An 18146-nucleotide genomic window follows, 5' to 3' on the forward strand; every position below is an offset into this window, starting at 1 on the left:
GGCAGGCAGCTACTCTTCTGCCTCGGGGACAGAGCCTTCCTCCTGCACAATAAAAAGACCTCCCCTCCTCCCTGCCCCTCCAGCCGCAGTATCAAGAGAGAGGGATAGAGGCTATGTCTACACTGCCACTTTCAGCATTAAAACTTTAGTTGTTCCGGGGTGTGAAAAAACATCCCCCTGAGCGACAAAAATGTGAGCATTAAAAACCGCCAGTATAGCGCGCTCCCGGCGATAAAGCTACCACCGCTTGTTTGGGATGGGGTTTTTTTATCGCCGGGAGAGCTCTCCCCCGGCTGCCAGGGCCGTGCTGTAACGTGGGCTGTGTAGACATACCCAGAGTCTTTCTCGCTTGTTGGTCAGCCCTGCCCCCCGACGGTGATCAATGTCTCCCTCACGGCACACATGCTGAGCCCTCCTCCCCCGGCAGTGATTTGTGTGTCTGAAGCTGCTCCAGGCATGCTGGAACAGACACGCTGCCTGGGCTGCCAGGGAAGAGATGCATGTCCCCCTGAGATTTCTTTTTGCGTTTTTCTGTGTTGGGGGGGGGGGGGGCACCAGAAATATGCGGGCCATATGAATTCTGCGCCTTCGCATGGGCACAGAATTGTGTCTGGCTGTTTGTATGCCTATTTTACTCCTGACGGAGACTGTTACTTCATATGCTACCCTTTGGTGAACTCTTATGCAGATATCCAACCCAGTGGATCCCTGTAAAGCCCCATGCACCCCTCTGTGCCCTCTGCCAATTGGCACCAAGGGATCTCTGGGTCACACAACTCATTAACAACACTACTTAACAATGTAATTCAACTTATTGTACTAGACGGGAGTAGTCCGGGGCTCACTATAATGGCAGGTTATACCAACTGGGGCAAAACCCAACAGAAATTCAGAACCTGGCATTCTGCAAATGAGTCCTGTTTGTATGTAGGAACTTGCCCAGCAATGCCTGCAAAACAGAACTAGGGCAGTTTTCTCTGTTAATTATTGTACAACAAAAAGCCCACGCACTTTCTAGAATCATCTCACCTAAAGCAACACACTCTGTCTGTTATAAAGCACTAGAAGATCAAACACATCTGCTAGATAAAAAGGCACTCCATTCTGAGGTAGCTTCACTCCCAGCCCTCAGTAACATGGATTGCAAGAGCCAGACAAACTAGTTTACTCAGAACCAGATAATGTGTCCGTCCAAGGAGAGATTAAAAAGACTGGGACTGTTCAGTGTGCAGTTCTCATTACTCTAGGGTTACCATATTTCAACAATCAAAAAAGAGGACACGGGGTGCCGTCCTAGCCCTGCCCCCTCCCACTTCCCACCCCCCTCAGAATCCCCCTACCTGTCCCCTGACTGCCCTCTCCTGAGACACCCCCCATCCTAACTGCCCCCAGGACCCCACCCCCTATCTAAGTCTCCCTGATCCCTGTCCCGTGACTGCTCCAACTGCTCTCTATACCCCCTTCTCCCGACAGCCCCCCCCCGAACCCCCGACCAATCTAACCCCCCATTCCCTGTCCCTTGCCTGCCCCCCCACCAGGCCGAGGGAGAGCTGCGAGCTCCACATGCAGCCAAACACTGTGCCGTGCTGCTCTGCGGGGGAGGAGGGAGTGGGGGAGGGGGAGGGACTGTGGTTGCTAGAGGCCCCAGTGGCTGCGAGCGGCTTTCAATCAGGCCCAGCCGTCCAATCAGCCGCGCCGCACTCTGCATGAGGGGAAGGGGGAACTCCTGGACATTTCTACTTTATTAGAAATCCCCCCCGGACGGCCATTTAAAGCTGAAAAAACCAGATATGTCCGGGGAAACCCAGACGGATGGTAACCTTACATTACTCCAACTCAAAAAAGATATATTGGCATTGGAGAAAGTACAGAGAAGGGCAAAAAAATGAGAAGGGGTCTGGAATAGCGTCCATACAAGGAAAGGTTGAAAACACTGGGACTGTTCAATATGTAAAAAAAGAGACGACTAAGGGGGGATATGATGATAGAGGTCTACAATATGGAGAAAGTGACTAGGGAAGTGTTATTTACCCCTTCCCATAACATAAGAACCAGGAAAAAGCAACAGAGGGTCCTGTGGCACCTTTGAGACTAACAGAAGTATTGGGAGCATAAGCTTTCGTGGGTAAGAACCTCACTTCTTCAGACGCAAGGCCTAAGGAAGTATTTCTTCAGCCAATCAACAGTGAACCTGTGGAACTCATTGCCAGGGGATGTTGTGAAGGCCAAAAGTATAAGTGGGTTCAAAAAAGAGCTAGACAAGTTCCTGGAGGACAGGTCCATCAATGGCTGCTAGCCGCAATGGTCAGGGAGGCAGCCCCCTGCTCTGGCGGCCAGAAGCTGGGACTGGATGACAGGGGATGGATCACTCAATAAATCGCCCCGTCCTGATCATTCGCTCTGACGCACCTGGCAGCGGCCACTGCCAGACGCCGGGCTGCTGGGCTGGGTGGGCCGAGGGTCTGACCCACTGCCTGTCGTAAGGCTGTGTGACGGCCGTGCCCCGGCTGCAGTGCTGCCAAGCTCTGGGGGCAATGCTGGGAAACCAAACCACGAACCAGTGAGGAGGGAAAGAACCAACTCCTGGCAAACGGCTCCTCTCTGCCCGGAGGCAAGATGGCGGCCCAGGCCTCACCCGGGGTCACATGGGAAAGGGCCAACACGTGATCCCAAAGTGAGGCTGCTGCCGCCATGTTGAATGAGGGCAGAGGGCAGTGAGGCCGCCGCCGCCAGCTTGAGTGTGGGCAGCGGACCCGCTGATCGCGGCGGGTGAGTCGGTTCGGGCCGCGGGGAGGGAGCGGAGACACCGCCCTCGCGCTGCCAAGCGGGCCGGGAGTGGGCGGAGCTACGGCCTGTGGGAGCCACTGGGTCCGGTGAGTACCCTGCCCCGCCCCCCCGCTCCTCCCTCCCGGCCTGACCCCCCCCCGGGTGCCCCCCTCCCTCCCCCCGCTTGGTGCCCCAGTCTCTCCCCCTCGCCCCGACCCCCCCCCCGGGTGCTCCGTCCCTCCTCCTCCAGGCCTGACCCCCCCCTCCCCCCCGGCCGGATGCACCAGTCCCTGCGCCCCCCCCCCCCCCCGCTTGGTGCCCCAGTCCTTCCCCCTCCAGGCCTGACCCCCCCGCTGGAGGCCTCCTCCCTCCCCACCCCCCGCTGGGTGCCCCCCCAGGCCGCTCTGGAGGGTGCCCCAAACCACTCCCGCACGTTACCAGGGGGTGGAGGGGTCATAGCAAGAGACTGTAAGACCCTGTCCAGGGGGGGCGCTCTTGGGGGTTAGCTGGGGCTCTGGGCCAGCCTTGGCCGACACCCCCTAGCCCAGCCCTCTGAAAGCCATGGTTGGTTTTAGGTGAGCACTTAGGCCCCTGTCCTGCAGGAGAGCCTGCGTCAGCAAGTCTCTACCAGAGCTCCGGGTCCTCCCGGCAGAGAGCTCCTGGCCGGATCAGGGCCTTAGGGAAGTGCCGTCTAGTGGGTAAATTGCAGGCCTGGGACTCCGGGGTCCTGGGTTCTAGTCCTGCCCCTGTGACTGATCTGCTGGTCGGGCGATGCTGGCCCTCTTTGGCCAGATCTCCCAAGATGCTGAGATGGGCTGCTCTCATTGGCTTTAGTGGAACTGCGGTGTGCTCAGCACCTCAGGAAATCAGGCCTCTCCCTGGGACGCAGCGTCCCCGTGGGGAAGTAGGAATTCCTGTCAATAAGGCCTGGCTCTCAAGGCTGCAGGGAGGTGGAATGAAATAATGGCTGCAAAGAGCCCCAAGGCCTCTGGGTAGAAGAGGCTAGGGAAGGGCCTAGTGTGGAATTAGCCCCTGTGGTGATTAGTCCATGGTGCTGATTGTCAGCAACGTGTATCATTCTTGAGGGGAGGGAGACGTTTACAAAGCAGCAGCCCCCCCTCTCAGACCTCTCCGAAACTTACCTGTGGAGGAGAGTCATTCATTTTTGGCCTCATTTTTCAAGCCTTTTTTAGCTGTCATAGCTTGGCAAGTCTGTAGCTGCAGTGTCAAGATTTTGAATGATCCTGTCAGTAATTGTTTTCTGATTCATCAAAATGATAGATGGGGAGAGAGAAAGTGACAGATAATCACCAGTTGGGGATCGTCAAGAATACCCCTACAAATGTTACGGGTGGAGAGAAGCATGTGTGAGTTCTCTCATTATTGGGTCACCTTTGCTGTCGGAACATTTAGAAGGAGATGTTCTTAGCAAGTGGGTGACTGGAAAGCAAGATGCGAGCCAGTTTGCACAAGTTGTAGTAAGTAATTCATTCTTTAGTCTGTGTCATTGCTGTGAAAGCAAATCACATTGCCTCAGTTACCGGTAGTTGTCCCCCTGCAAAGATCGCTGATAAATGCTTCCTTTTTTGCCTTGTTCACTTAGTGTATCTTGTACAGACGGTCTCTCTGCCTCCTCAGTCCCTTCCTGCGGTGGGAGTTGTGTGGGTAAAGCTCTGTGCATCTCTTTTGGAGAATGTCAGGGATAAGTAAATCATCAGACCGCCAACTGATGCTTCTAAGTGATCCCTTATCGAATGTGGTGCTGCATGCAGAAGGTGCGTTGCACAATTGGAAGGGAGTTAGGGACGTGGATGTTTTTACTCATTTTTGTTTGCCTTGTTTTCCTGGTAAATCTAGGTTTACAATCAGATTCCCCAAATACGGGGCTATTGCCCAGCTGAAAGGACTCAGACAGCAGAGACCAAAGGTCTGTTTGGTGCTGCTTCTGTCCATCATCCCAAAGGGCTTGGTCTGTGCATCTCTTTCCTCTGATAAGGCTCCTCCCCCACTCTAATGGAATCTCAGAAGGGCAGTTGCCTGCATCCAGGAGGTGTGTGTCTGGTGCAGGGGAGGGAACCGAAGAGCAGTAAGAAGGAATCTCCAGCCATGTCCAAATGTAGCTCAGCTGGAGCAGGACAGTTTTGTCTTTCAAGAGCTAACGCCCTTCCACATGCTGCAGGGTCTTGTTGGGAGCAGGGCTTTGGAGTGGAGCTGGAGCGCGGAGCAGCTCCGGAGCAGTGGAGCTGCAGGTTTATGCCTGGAGCTTGCTCCAGAGCCGGAGCACAGCTCCAAAGCCCTGGTTGGGAGCCCTGTTTTATTTTGCAGTAGCAGACAAACAGGAATTTATTGATTGCGCCTTGACAATTGCAGTCCCTTTTAAAATCAATGCATAGAATTGATACAGCACTCTTCATCTTCCAGGGGCTTCCCAAACCTTATTCATAGATTGCAAGGCCAGGAGGGACCACTGCGATCATTTCATAGAATTGTAGGACTGGAAGGGACCACGAGAGGCCAGCAGGTCCGGTCCCCTGCACTCTTGGCAGGACTAAGTATTGTCTACCAGTGTTTCTCAAATGCAGCCACCAGGGCCTTTTCTTGCTGCCACAGCCTCCTGGGCTCGGGGGCAGGGGGGGCGCAGTGTCCCCTCTCCCAGGGCCACACAGACACTGGAGGTGCAGGCAGCCGGTGAATTCCCCACTTTCCCAGGCTTTGGCCACAGGGCTTCAGGCTCCATCCACATGGTGGCAGGCTCTGGTTCCAGGCTCACCACCCCCTGCTGCCTCTCTGCCCACCTCCCCATCCAGGGCTTAATTTGTCCCAGGGTTTGCTGTGGCTGAGTAAAGCTGCTGTGAAAAGTGATATTAGCAAACATACAAATATCACTTTTCACAGCAAAAGACTTACCAGCTAGCAAGTCTGAGAAGAAAAAAAAGTGCAACCAAAAAATCAAAAGAAACAACAGCAAAAAGACAAGAACATGCAAAGTACCTTATTTCTGTTTTTATTCTGTTTAGGTCCAGTAAAGAATAGAGACAACTGTAAATTATTTTTATTACTGAGTCTAAAAAAACCCCTACCTACATAAATTACAGTGATTTGGACATGTATATGCACATATTTATTTGTTTTTCCTAAAGTTAATCAAATATTTTAGGAAAAATTGTCAGCACGGCCACCAGCAAGAGTTGGTGGCCACACTCTGAGGCCACCAAAAATTTTGTTGTGAGACCCCCTAGTCTAGACCAGTAGTTTTCAAACTTTTTTTCTAGGGACCCAGTTGAAGAAAATGGTTGGTGCCTGTGACCCAACGGAGCTGGGGATGAGGGGTTTGGGGTACAGGAAGGAGTTCTGGGTTTGTGGGGGCTCAGGGCTGGGGCAGGGGATTGGGGTGTGGGGTTTCATAGAATATCAGGGTTGGAAGGGACCTCAGGAGGTCATCTAGTCCAACCCCCTGCTCAAAGCAGTACCAATCCCCAGACAGATTTTTGCCCTAGATCCCTAAATGGCCCCTCAAGGATTGAACTCACAACCCCGGGTTTAGCTGGGGCATGGGCTTACCTCTGGTGGCTCCCGGTCAGTGGCACATCCGGGGTGCAGAGGGAGGCTTCCTGCCTGACCTGGCACTGTGGACCACGCTGCACCCAGAAGCATCCAGCAGCAGGTCTGGTTCCCAGGCAGAGGCGTGCAATTGGCTCCACACGGCTTTTGCCTGCAGGCACCGACCCCCTCCAGCTCCCATTGGCTGGTTCCCGGCTAATGGGAGTACAGAGCTGGTGCTTGGGGGCCGGGGGCGCACACGGAGCCCCGTGGCTGCCCTGCCTAGAAGCCGGACCTGATGCTGGCCACTTCCAGGATGCAGCACAGTATTGGAACAGGTAGGCACTAGCCTGCCTTAGCTGGGCAGCACCACCAATGGGACTTTGAACGTCCCGGTTGGTGGTGCTGACCAGAGCCGCCAGGGTCCCTGGGTGCTGAGCCAGGCGACCCAGTGCCTTACATGCCACAACCCAGTCCTGGGTCATGACCTGAACTTTGAAAAGCACTGATCTAGACCATTCCTGACAGGTGTTTGTCTGAACTGCTCTCAGAATTCTCCAATGATGGAGATTCTACAACCTCCCTAGGCAGTTTATTCCAGTGCTTAACCACCCTGACAGTTAGGGAGTTTTTCCTAACGTCCAACCCAAACCTCCCTTGCTGCAATTTAAGCCCATTGCTTCCTGTCCTGTCCTCAGAGGTTAAGAAGAACAATTTACCTCCCTCCTCTTGTAACAAACTTGTATGCATTTGAAAACTGTTAACACTCATGTCACCCCCCTCAGTCTTCTCTTCTTTAGTGTGACCTCCTCCGGTATAACACAGGCTCTAGAACTGCCCCCAAAGAATTCTAGAGCAAATATTTTGGGAAAACATCCAATCTTGATTTAAAAATTGTTAGTGATGGAGAATCCACCACAACCCGGGGTAAACTGTTCCAACGGTTAATTACCCTCCCTGTTAAAAATTTACACTTTATGTAGCTTCCCCCTCCAGCCATTGGGTCATGTTATAGCTTTCTGTGCCAGTTTGAAGAGCCCATTGTCAAATACCGTAGGGCAGGTTTTCTAATTCTTTAATCACTCTCATGGCACTTCTCTAAACCTTCTCCAATTTATCAACCTCCTTCTTGAACCGTAGGCACCAGACCTGGGCACAGGGTTCCAACAGCGGTAGCACCTGTGCCAAATACAGAGGGAAGATCGCTTCTCTGCTCCTACTCGAGATCACCTGTTTATGCATCCAAGGATCGCATTAGCCTTTGCAGCCACCAGGTTGCACAGGTACTGCATGTTCAGGTGATTATCCACCACAATCCCCAAATCTGTTTCCGAGTCACTGCTTCCCAGGGTAGAGTCCTCCATCGTGTGACACTGGCCGATGTTCTTTGGTCCTAGGTGTACACGTTTACATTTAGCAATATTAAAACATATTTTTCCTTGCACCCAGCTCCCCCAGGGATCCAGAGCATTCTGTAAAAAGAACAGGAGGACTTGTGGCACCTTAGAGACCAACAAATTTATTTCAGCATAAGCTTACGTGGGCTACAGCCCACTTCTTCAGATGCATAGAGTGGAACACACAGACAGAAGATATTTATACATACAGAGAACATGAAAAGGTGGAAGTACGCATACCAACTGTAAGAGGCCAATCAATTGAGATGAGCTATCAGTAGCAGCAGAAGAAAAAACTTTGGAGTTTTTGACCCATCTCGATTATCACTTCAAAGTTTTTTCTTCTGCTGCTACTGATAGCTCACCTCAGTTGATTGGCCTTTTATAATTGGTATGTGTACTTCCACCTTTTCATGTTCTCTGTATGTATAAATATCTTCTGTCTGTGTGTTCCATTCTATGCATCTGAAGAAGTGGGCTGTAGCCCACGAAAGCTTATGGTGAAATAAATGTGTTAGTCTCTAAAGTGCCACAAGTACTCCTGTTCTTTTTGCGGATACAGACTAACACAGTTGCTACTTTGTAAACAGAGCATTCTGTATTAGCGACCTGTCCTCTTTCTTATTTCCCATTTCCTCAATTTGTGTGTCATGTGCAAACTATATCAGTGATGATTTTATGATTTCTTGCAGGTCCTTGATAAAAATGTTAAATAAGAACAGGTCCCTGCAAGACCCCACTAGAAACACACTGCTTGCTAATGTTTCCCCATTTCTAGTTACATTTTGAGACCTCTCAGTTAGCCAGCTTTCAATCCATGTAAGGTGGGCCATGTTGATTTATATTATTCCAATTTTTTAATCAAAATGTCATGTGGTACCAAGTCAAACGCCATTCAGAAGTCTAAGTATATTACATCAACATTGTTACCTTTATCAACCAAACTTATAATCTTGTCAAAAAAAGATATTGAGTGAGTTAGACAGGATCTATTTTCCATAAACCCATGTTGATTGACATTAATTATATTACCCTCCTTTAATTCTTTATTAATCGAGTGCCATATCAGCTGCTCCATTATCTTGCCCCAGATCAATGTCAGATTGACAAGCCATTTACCCTTTTTAAATATTGGCACAACGTTAGCTTCCAGTTTTCTGGAATTTCCCCAGTATTCCAAGACTTATTGAAAATCAACATTCATGGTCCACCAGCTCCTTACCCAGCACTTTTGAAACACTTGAGTGCAAGTTATCTGGACTTGCTGTTTTAAAAATGTCTGATTTTTGTAGTTCCTGTTTAACATCCTCCCGAAATACTATTGGAATGGAAAGTATTTCATATTCTCACATGCTATTACCACATCATCTGTCTTGTCCCCAAACACAGAACAGAAATGTTTATTGAATGCTCTGCCTTTTCTGCATTACTATTGATAATTCCACCTTTTCCATCTAGTCATGGACCAACATCACTGTTAGAATTGTTTTTCTTCCTAATGTACTTTAAAACTCTTCCTTATTGCCCTTCATTATCAATTAATCCTCACTCCAAGGGTTGTCATCCCAGATTTACAGATGGGGGTAAGCGAGGGAAATATACTAAGTGACTTGCACAAGGCTGCAGGAGGAGGGGATGGGAAGTTGTTTATTCCTGCCTTCCAGTCTTCTCTCACCGAATCTAAGGGTACGTCTTCACTACCTGCCGTATTGGCGGGTAGTAATCGATTTATCCGGGGTCGATATATCGCGTCTCGTTAAGACGCGATATATCGATCCCCGAATGCGCTCACCGTCGACTCCGGAACTCCACCAGAGCGAGCGGCGGTAGCGCAGTCGACTGGGGAGCTGCGGCCGTCGATCCTGCGCCGTGTGGACCCCAGGTAATTCGATCCAAGATACTTTGACTTCAGCTACGCTATTCGCGTAGCTGAAGTTGCGTATCTTGGATCGATTCCCCCCCCCTCCCCAGTGTAGACCAGCCCTCAGGCCATGTCTATGCTACTAGGAGTCAAGTTCCCATCATGCATTTCTCCATTCCATGATGCCTGCTCCATCCTATAATTTTCACACCGTTTTAAAAATCTCGGACAGTCCCACACATCGCTTTTCAGTGTGCACCATATTTCTGGCAGAAGCATGCACCCTGCAGAGCTCAGTGTAGTTCTAATGACTGTTGCTAATACAGGATGCACAATTCTCCTGTATTTGCAGAACCCAGGTAGTGCCACTATAACTGAGCATGCAGTGAGGAAGCTGCAGGGCTATGCCAGTGTAATGACTGCGTGCTGATGGACACAACGAGTAGAAATTCCAGGTTGTTTCTGACATTCATGGAGCAGCTCCACCCAGTGGATGTTGGCTTCTGGGCCTGAGAAACAAGCACTGATTGGTGGGATTGAATTGTAATGCAGGTTTGGGATGACGAATAATGCTTGCAGAACATTTGGATGCGAATGGCCACATTCCTGAATCTGTGTGCTGAGCTCGCCTCAGATCTCCAGAGCAGGGAGGCCGAAATCAGCTGCAATGACTGTGGTGAAGCAAGTGGCTATCATGCTCTGGAAGCTTGCAATGCCGGATTGCTATTGGTCAGTGGCCAATCAGTTTAAAGTTGGAAAATCTACAGTGGGGGCCATTTTTTTCCAAGTGTGTAAGGCCATTAAGTATATCCTGCGACACAGGACTGTTAGTCTTGGTAATGTGCAGGAAATAGTGCATAGATTTGCAGCAATAGCAATCTTGAACTACAGTGGGGTGATAGATGGCGCACACATCCTATTCTGGGACCATCCCACCTTGACTCTGAGTGCGTAAACAGAAAGAGAGACTTTTCCACTAGTTGATCACTGGGGATGCATCACTGATATCTGTGTGGGCTGGTCAGGGACACATCTTTAAGAACACAGGACTTTTCAAAAACCTGCAAGCAGGGACAGTCTTCCCTGACTGACACATTACCATTGACAATGTGAAATGCCAGTTGTGATTCTGGGGAACCCGGCCTGCTCCTGGCTCAGGAAGACATACACTGACGACCTCGACAGCACCAGAGAAAGCTTCAGCTATCAGCAAATAGACAATTTAATGGGCTTTGGGTAGCTTGACAGGTCGCTGGCACTCTTTACTCACTAGTGGGATTTCAGTGAGGCAAACATCCCCATTGTTATACTGCATGTTGTGTACTGCATAATATCTGAGGCAAAGGGGAACAGGCTACTGCCTGGGTGGAGAGGTGTGATGGACCATCTGTCTGCTGAATTTGAACAGCCAGACACAAGGGCTGTTAGAAGAGCCAACTGTGGACCTGTATAGCTGAGGGAGGCTTTAAAAGACCATTTTTATAGTCAGCCACAGTATTGTGTGATGCTTTTATGAAATAGTGTGTCTCGTGTGTATGAATTCAGAATTCTTTAATGCAGCTATAATGCTGGTGTAAACTGATAAATGTACTCTGAGTCTCCAAAAATAGAACGTCATCACGAGCAAAGAAGCAGAAAACAAAATTGAAGTGCAAATACACAAGGTAAAAACATTTTAGCAACACTAACTTGGTGAGCCATCCTTTAAAACCTCACCTCAAAACGCAAGTAAACAGTGATAATGTATGTTCAGGGATGTAAAATCTTTTGCGATGTAGTGCAGTGTGGCTGATGTGTGGGTTTGACAGGTCGGTGGATGTGTAACTATGGTTCTCTGTGTTGTCTGGAATGGAGTGATCGGGTTAAGGACCCCAAGTTGCCTCCCTACACCTACAGAGGAGTGTCGGGAGCACTGAGCACAGAGTTCTCTAAGCCCTGAAGAGGCTGCCGAGTCCCAGCACCTTTGGGCATGTAGGTCAGAATACTCTGCAACATCGGGGTTTGTTGCCTGAGCAAACCCAGGATGTCCTGGTGCATTTCCTGATGCACTTCTCCGTCGTTTTCCCTCTCCTGCGGAGCCACTGTCTCCATTCTCAGTCCTTTGCTGTGCTCCTGCTCATACGGCCCTTCTAAGCCCAGCGTTCACAAGCCGAGGCCATAGAGGACTGGAGGATCTCGCCAAACATATCCTCCATAGTTGTCTTCTTTGTCTTCCTGATCAGAGTCAGATGTTCAGTGGGCATGGAGGGGGCACCTCTCAATGCCACCGCACCACAGGCTGCTGGTTAGAAGAGACAGACACATCATTAGATTTACAGTTACAATGGGAAGGGAAAGAAAAGTCTCAAAACTCCCTCACATTATTCCCATGAACACCTGTCATCAGAAATGCTAATTGTCCCTCTGGAGCGCCTTTATAACAGCTGTGCAGCTCAGGCCATGGTGAATATGGCCTAGTCTAGCAGGGAGGAGGTGGGATGTTTTAAGGGGTGGAAGGTCTAGATGCTGGGTGCCTCTAGGCAGGAATATTGGGGCTGCGTGGTGAGTATTGCCATTGTTTTCACAGGCAGTGGTGATTTTGGCTGATATCTCGTGCCTGACAGAGGCACATAGACCCTAGCTGCTGTTGGCATCCTGAAGCTACCTGGGCCCTTATGCTTGTAGCCTATTTCCTGCCATGGTGCCAGGGGAAGTCATTGCAGAATGGCATGGGAAAAACTCCTATTTTGGGAAAAGAAACAAGCTGTTGTCTCTAGGGATGTTCTGGAGAGGTTTGTAGAGTATCTCCATAAAAGTTTCATTGAGAGTGTTCAAGAACATAAAAGAGACGATCTCTATTCAGTACTACCCAGAACCTCCTGCTTAGCCCAACAAACCGAAGAACTGAAAAGCGGACGCCACCTCTACCTCTGTGTTTGTTCTACCTCTGTCTAAGTGCAAGAACAGATCTGATGTGTATTGTGCATTTGGACTAACATATTACTTTATAAGAGCATAAGAATTGCCACACTGGGTCAGACCAATGGCCCATCTAGCCCAGTATCCTGTCTTCCAAAAGTGGCCAGTGCCAAATGCTTCAGAGGGAATGACCAGAACAGAGCTATTTACAGAGTGATCCATCCCTGGTCGTCCTGAGATGGAGTGGTGAGAACTGCATGCAGTATTCAAGATGTGGGTGCACCATGGATTTACATGGTGGCCTTAAGATATTTTCTATCTCTTTCCTAATGGTTCCCAACATGCTGTTAGGTTTTTGGGTTTTTTGACTGCCATGGCACATTGAATGGATGTTTTCAGAGAACTATCCACAATGATTCTAAGATCTTTCTTAAGCAGTAACAGCTAATTTAGACCCCATCATTTTGTATGCATCTTTGGGATTTTGTTTTCAAATGTGCATTACTTTGCCTTGTTCAACATTGAATTTTATCTGCAATTTTATTGCCCAGTCACCTGATTTTGTGAGATCCCTTTGTAACTCTTCTGTCAGTTTTGAACTTAACTATCTTGGGTAATTTTGTATCGTCTGCAAACTTTCCCACCTCACTGTTTACCGCTTTTTCCAGATCATTTATGAATGTGTTGAACAGTACTTGTCCTTTGTGGGACCCTATTTACCTCTCTCCATTGGGAAACTGACCATTTATTTCTACCTTTTGGTTCCTATCTTTTAACCAGTTACTGATCCATGAGTGGACCTTCCCTATTATCCCATGACTGTGTACGTTGCTTAAGAATCTTTGGTGAGGGACCTTATCAAAAGCTTTCTGACAGTCCAAGTACACTGTATCCACTGCTTCACCCCTGTCCACATGTTGTTGACCCCTTCAAAGAATTTTAATATGTTGGTGAGGCATGATTTAGCTTTTCAAAAACCATGTTGACTCTTCCCCAACACACAATCTTCATCTCTGTGTCTGATACTTCTGTTCTTTACTATCGTTTCAACCAGTTTGCCTGATACTGAAGTTAGGCTTCCCGGTCTGAAATTGTCAGGATCGCCTCTGGATCCTTTCAAAAAATCTGAGTTACATTAGCTATTCTGCAGTCACCTGGTACAGAGGCTGATTTAAGTGCAGGTTGCATACCATGGCTAATTGTTCTGTAACGTTATTCTCTAACGTTTCATTTTGTAACATTATACAAGTAAAGTAAGCTATCAAAAGTCAAAGCCTTTGGTCTCTAAACTTGCGGATGGGATGGGCGCCATTTTACATGGGAGAGAAGTGCGGTGGGGGAGGAAAGGAGGAAGATAAAGTTTTGGGCAATGAAAAATGCTTATTTGGAATTATGCACTTATTCGGGTTCCCTGACCCTTAATCAGCCGGCTCTTCTGCACTTGTCTGGCGGAAATGGCGTAACTCCAGTAGCATTTCAAATAGCTCTTGGGTCGCCATGTGGTTTGAGTCATCTGGTGTATCTCCTTCCTCTTCCTTTTGCTGTTCATGGTAGGAGTCTCTGCCTTGGGATCCTGTGAAGTGTCCACAATCAAATGGACACTTGCATCTGAAGAAGTGAGGTTCTTACCCACGAAAGCTTATGCTCCCAGTACTTCTGTTAGTCTCAAAGGTGCCACAGGACCCTCTGTTGCTTTTTACACAATCAAATGCAGGATTCTGGGGAGGTACCTGCCAGGTCTGGCCTGCAGTTCATTATGGAAGCAGCAGGTCTAGGGAGAAGCACCAGATTTGTTGTTGGCCTCCATCGCCTTCTGGTATGCCTGGCAAAGTTCCTTTGCTTTCCCATGGCACTGCTGCTCATCCCTGTCGTGCCCCAGTCTCTGCATCCTGCCAGTAGATGTCTATATTTCTATGGCTGGTCTGTAGCTGCGCTGGCAGAGCGTCTTTCCCTACAGGCCAAGAAGATCCAAGACTTCTAGCCTGCTCAAGACAGGAGTGGGTCTAGTGCTTGTCTTTATGCATGGAGCCTGCATGGGTGCCTGCATAGAACAAAGGTGAGGTGGTAGGTGTGCTCGTCAAGGTGGGCAATCAGGAGACAGCATTTAAAAAGCACACGGAGATTTGTAAGGGGGAAGGTGAGCTTCCAGTTTCTGTGACCCCTGAGCAGTGGAGTTCAAAACCATGACGAGAATGGCCACTGTTGTGGGGACAGGGGCACTGTGGGACAGCTGCTGGAGGACTGTTATGGTTGACACAACTAATGCACTGTCTGTACTAGCACTTTGTCAACCTAAATAGGTCAGCCGTGGCTCTGCATTGCTCAGGAGTGTGGTGTTATTGTGTCGGCAGGAGATAAATTTTGGTGTAGACACATGCACAACTAGGTCGACACAATTTGACTTAGGTCAACCTAACTTTGTACCAGAGACCAGGCCTGCCTGCAGATGAAGCAATGTGCTACACTCTTGTTCTTCAGTCAGCACGAGTTCTGAGCATGTTCCTGTCCTTCACTTCTATTGAAGCCACTGCGTGCTTGAACTCCTCTGGTGTTTGAGAGGGAATGTTCTGCTCAGTATTGGTGTAACGAAGTGGGACTGTTTTTAATGTTTCCTCTGAATACTCTGTGGGTGCCTCAGTTTCCCCTATGCATTTCTTAAGTCTCCAGTGTGCATAAATGGCTGACACTCTGTATCCTGGCAACAAATGGCTAGGGCCCTTCCCCCCTGCAAGGGGATAGCTAAAGGTGAACAAAGAGATCAAGTGACCTCCTGGCCCGGGAAAGAGACAAAGGCCAGAGAGGAGGGGCTGGAGGGGGTTTCAGTTTGGAGCCGTCTGGGGACGGGGAGTGAGTGCAGACGGGGTTGTCTGGCTCGCTGGGCCCAGAATGGACCCGGCTGAGGGGTCCTGTTCTCTGTACCTACAAGCTCTGTTTTAGACTGTGTTCCTGTCATCGAATAAACCTCTGTTTTACTGGCTGGCTGAGAGTCATGTCTGACTGCCAAGTGGGGGGTGCGTGCAGGACCCTCTGGCTTCCCCAGGACTCTGCCTGGGCGGACTCGGTGTGGGAAGCGCACGGAGGGGTATATGCTGAATGCTCCAAGGTCAGACCCAGGAGGTGAAGCCGTGTGAGCTTCTTGCTCTGAAGACAGTCTGCTCCAAGGGAGAGAGGAGGCTCCCCAAAGTCCTGACTGGCTGTTGCGGAGTGTGGGGGAGTCAGGGCCCTGCACCCCTCTTCCTGAGATTCACTGCGACTCTCAACCAGCCAGTAAAGCAGAAGGTTTATTCAAGGACAGGAACACAGTCTCAAGCAGAGCGTGTAGGTACGACCAGACCCCCTCAATTAGGTCCCTCTGGGAGGTTCAGGGAGCTTAGACCCCAGCTTGGGGTTCCCTGCGTTGCACCACCCAGCCCAACCTGAAACTAAACCCCAAACTCCTCCTGCTGCTCCTCCCTTCCTGCTCCCCCCAGCTCCTCCTCTCCTTTGTTCGGTCTCCCGGGCAGAAGGTGTTAATTCTCCCCACCCCCATTCCTGGCTCAGGTTACAGCTCAGGTAGCTTCCTTCAAGGGAAGTCCCCCATCCCCACTGCAATCCCCACTGCAACATTCCCAGGGCAAATCTGCCCTGCTCCCTGCTCCGTCACACTGGCTTTGTGGGGAGCAGTTCCAGAGCATTGCCCAGGGACTCCGTGGGTAATGGGGGAAATAGCCAAGGGTCATGGCTGTATAATTTCTTGTGTTTCCATATTAGGCCGAAGCCAGTAGAGTCAAGAGATTTCAACCATTTTAAGGGAGGCAGTGGACCAGTGGATAAGGCCCTGGGCTAGGAGTTGAGGGACCTGGGTGTTCTAGTCTTGCATGGTGACTGTGGGCATGCAACGTAACCTGTCTGTGCATCCATGACCCGGTCTATGAGCTGCTTTATCATAGAATCATAGGCCTGGAAGGAACTTTGAGAGGTTGGGACGTCGCACTCCATATGATTTTATGAAAATATGCTAATGAGTGTGAATGTAATGTAACTGGAATATACAAAAGGTCTCTTGTAAGGTATCATTACAAAGCTTACAATCTGCTGAATGTGGTCATCCTATTTGTATGAATGTATCATTCTTGTATCTGAAACTAGAATATGAAATATAACTCTGAGGGCCTATTGTAATTATGCAAAGTGTGGGCCATTAATGGTGGTTTGGAATCTTGATGGCTCCCATTAACCAGGACAATTGACTGTAGTCGGCTCTGTTTACTTGCAAGCCTTCCTGTGAGTCAGGCCGGGAAGAATGAAGGCTTGGGGTCTCACAGGACATGGGACCATGTCACCTGCTACTGGAATCCATCTTACACCTGGTGCTTTTCCATTTAGAAGGAGAGGTGGGGACACAGAGAGACAAAAGGTTCCTGCCTTGTGCCAAAGCTATAAAAGGGGGTGGAACAGAACAAAGGAGGTTCCAGTCATGAGAAATCCCCTAGTTACCACCTGAGCTGAAGCTAACAAGGATTGTACTAGGGGACAGGATTGGGCCCAGACTAGGACGGAGTCTAGTCTGTGAAAGAAGCTTATTGGAACATCTCTGAGGGTGAGATTTCATCTGTAATCAGTTTCTTAAATGTGTTAGGCTTAGACTTGCGTGTTTTGCTTTATTTTACTTGGTGACTTGCTTTGTTTTGTCTGTTATTACTTGGAACCACTTAAATCCTACTTTTTATACTTAATAAAATCACTGTTTGCTTATTAATTAACCCAGAGTAGTAATTAATACCTGAGGGAGCAAACAGCTGTGCATAACTCTATCAGTGTTATAGAGGGCAGACAATTTATGAGTTTACCCTGTATAAGATTTATACAGAATAAAGCGGATTCATTTGGGATTGGATCCCACTGGGAGCTGGGTGTCTGGGTGCTAGAGACAGGAGCACTTCTTAAACTGTTTTCAGTTAAGTCTGCAGCTTTGGGTTGCATGGTTCAGACCCTGGGTCTGTGTTGGAGCAGACTGGCATGTCTGGCTCAACAAGGCAGGGTTCTGGAGGCCCAAACTGGCAGAGAAAACGGGCTCAGAGATAGTCTCAGCACATCAGGTGACAGTCCCAAGGGGGTCTCTGTGACTGAACCCATCACAGGGGTCATCTAATCCAGTCCCCTGCACTCATGGCCATTCCTGACAGGTGTTTGTCTAACCCGCTCTGAAAAATCTCCAATGATGGAGATTCCACAACCTCCCTGGGCAACTTGTTTCAGTGCTTAACCACCTTGACAGGAAGTTTTTCCTAATCTCCAACCTGAACCTCCTTTGTTGCAATTTAAGCCCATTGCTTCTTGTCCTATCCTCAGAGGTTAAGGAGAACAATTCTTCTCCCTCCTCCTTGTACAGTAACAACCTTTTACATGCTTGAAAACTATTATCATGTCCCCTCTCAGTCTTCTTTTCTCCAGACTAAACAAACCCAGTTTTTTCAATCTTCCCTCCTTGGTCATGTTTTCTAGACCTTTAATCATTTTTGTTGCTCTTCTCTGGACTTTCTCCAATTTGTCCACATGTTTCCTGAAATGTGGCACCTGGAACTCTACACAACACTCCAGTTGAGGCCTAATCAGCGGAAGAATTAATTCTCGTGTCTTGCTTACAACACTCCTGCTAATACATCCCAGTATGATGTTCGCTTCTTTTGCAACAGAGTTACACT

The 18146-nt window shown here is 49.1% G+C and overlaps 1 protein-coding gene across 6 annotated transcripts in view; it reads left to right on the top strand.

Moving 5' to 3' along the window:
* The first annotated feature begins 2728 nt into the window (after positions 1 to 2728).
* Positions 2729 to 18146, top strand: part of UIMC1 (ubiquitin interaction motif containing 1) — a 62852-nt gene continuing 47434 nt past the window's right edge. For 3 of the 6 annotated variants that reach the window (XM_054037729.1, XM_054037732.1, XM_054037730.1), the window contains exon 1: positions 7507 to 7604. In XM_054037729.1, the coding sequence (XP_053893704.1) occupies positions 7543 to 7604 (62 nt within the window). In that variant the 5' untranslated portion in view covers positions 7507 to 7542. Of the gene's footprint in view, positions 2874 to 7496; positions 7605 to 18146 lie in introns of those variants that run through there. The other 3 variants (XM_054037733.1, XM_054037734.1, XM_054037731.1) reach the window with 3 other exon arrangements.

Source organism: Malaclemys terrapin, chromosome 8 (genome assembly GCF_027887155.1).
Source record: "Malaclemys terrapin pileata isolate rMalTer1 chromosome 8, rMalTer1.hap1, whole genome shotgun sequence".
Lineage (NCBI taxonomy): Eukaryota > Metazoa > Chordata > Testudines > Emydidae > Malaclemys > Malaclemys terrapin.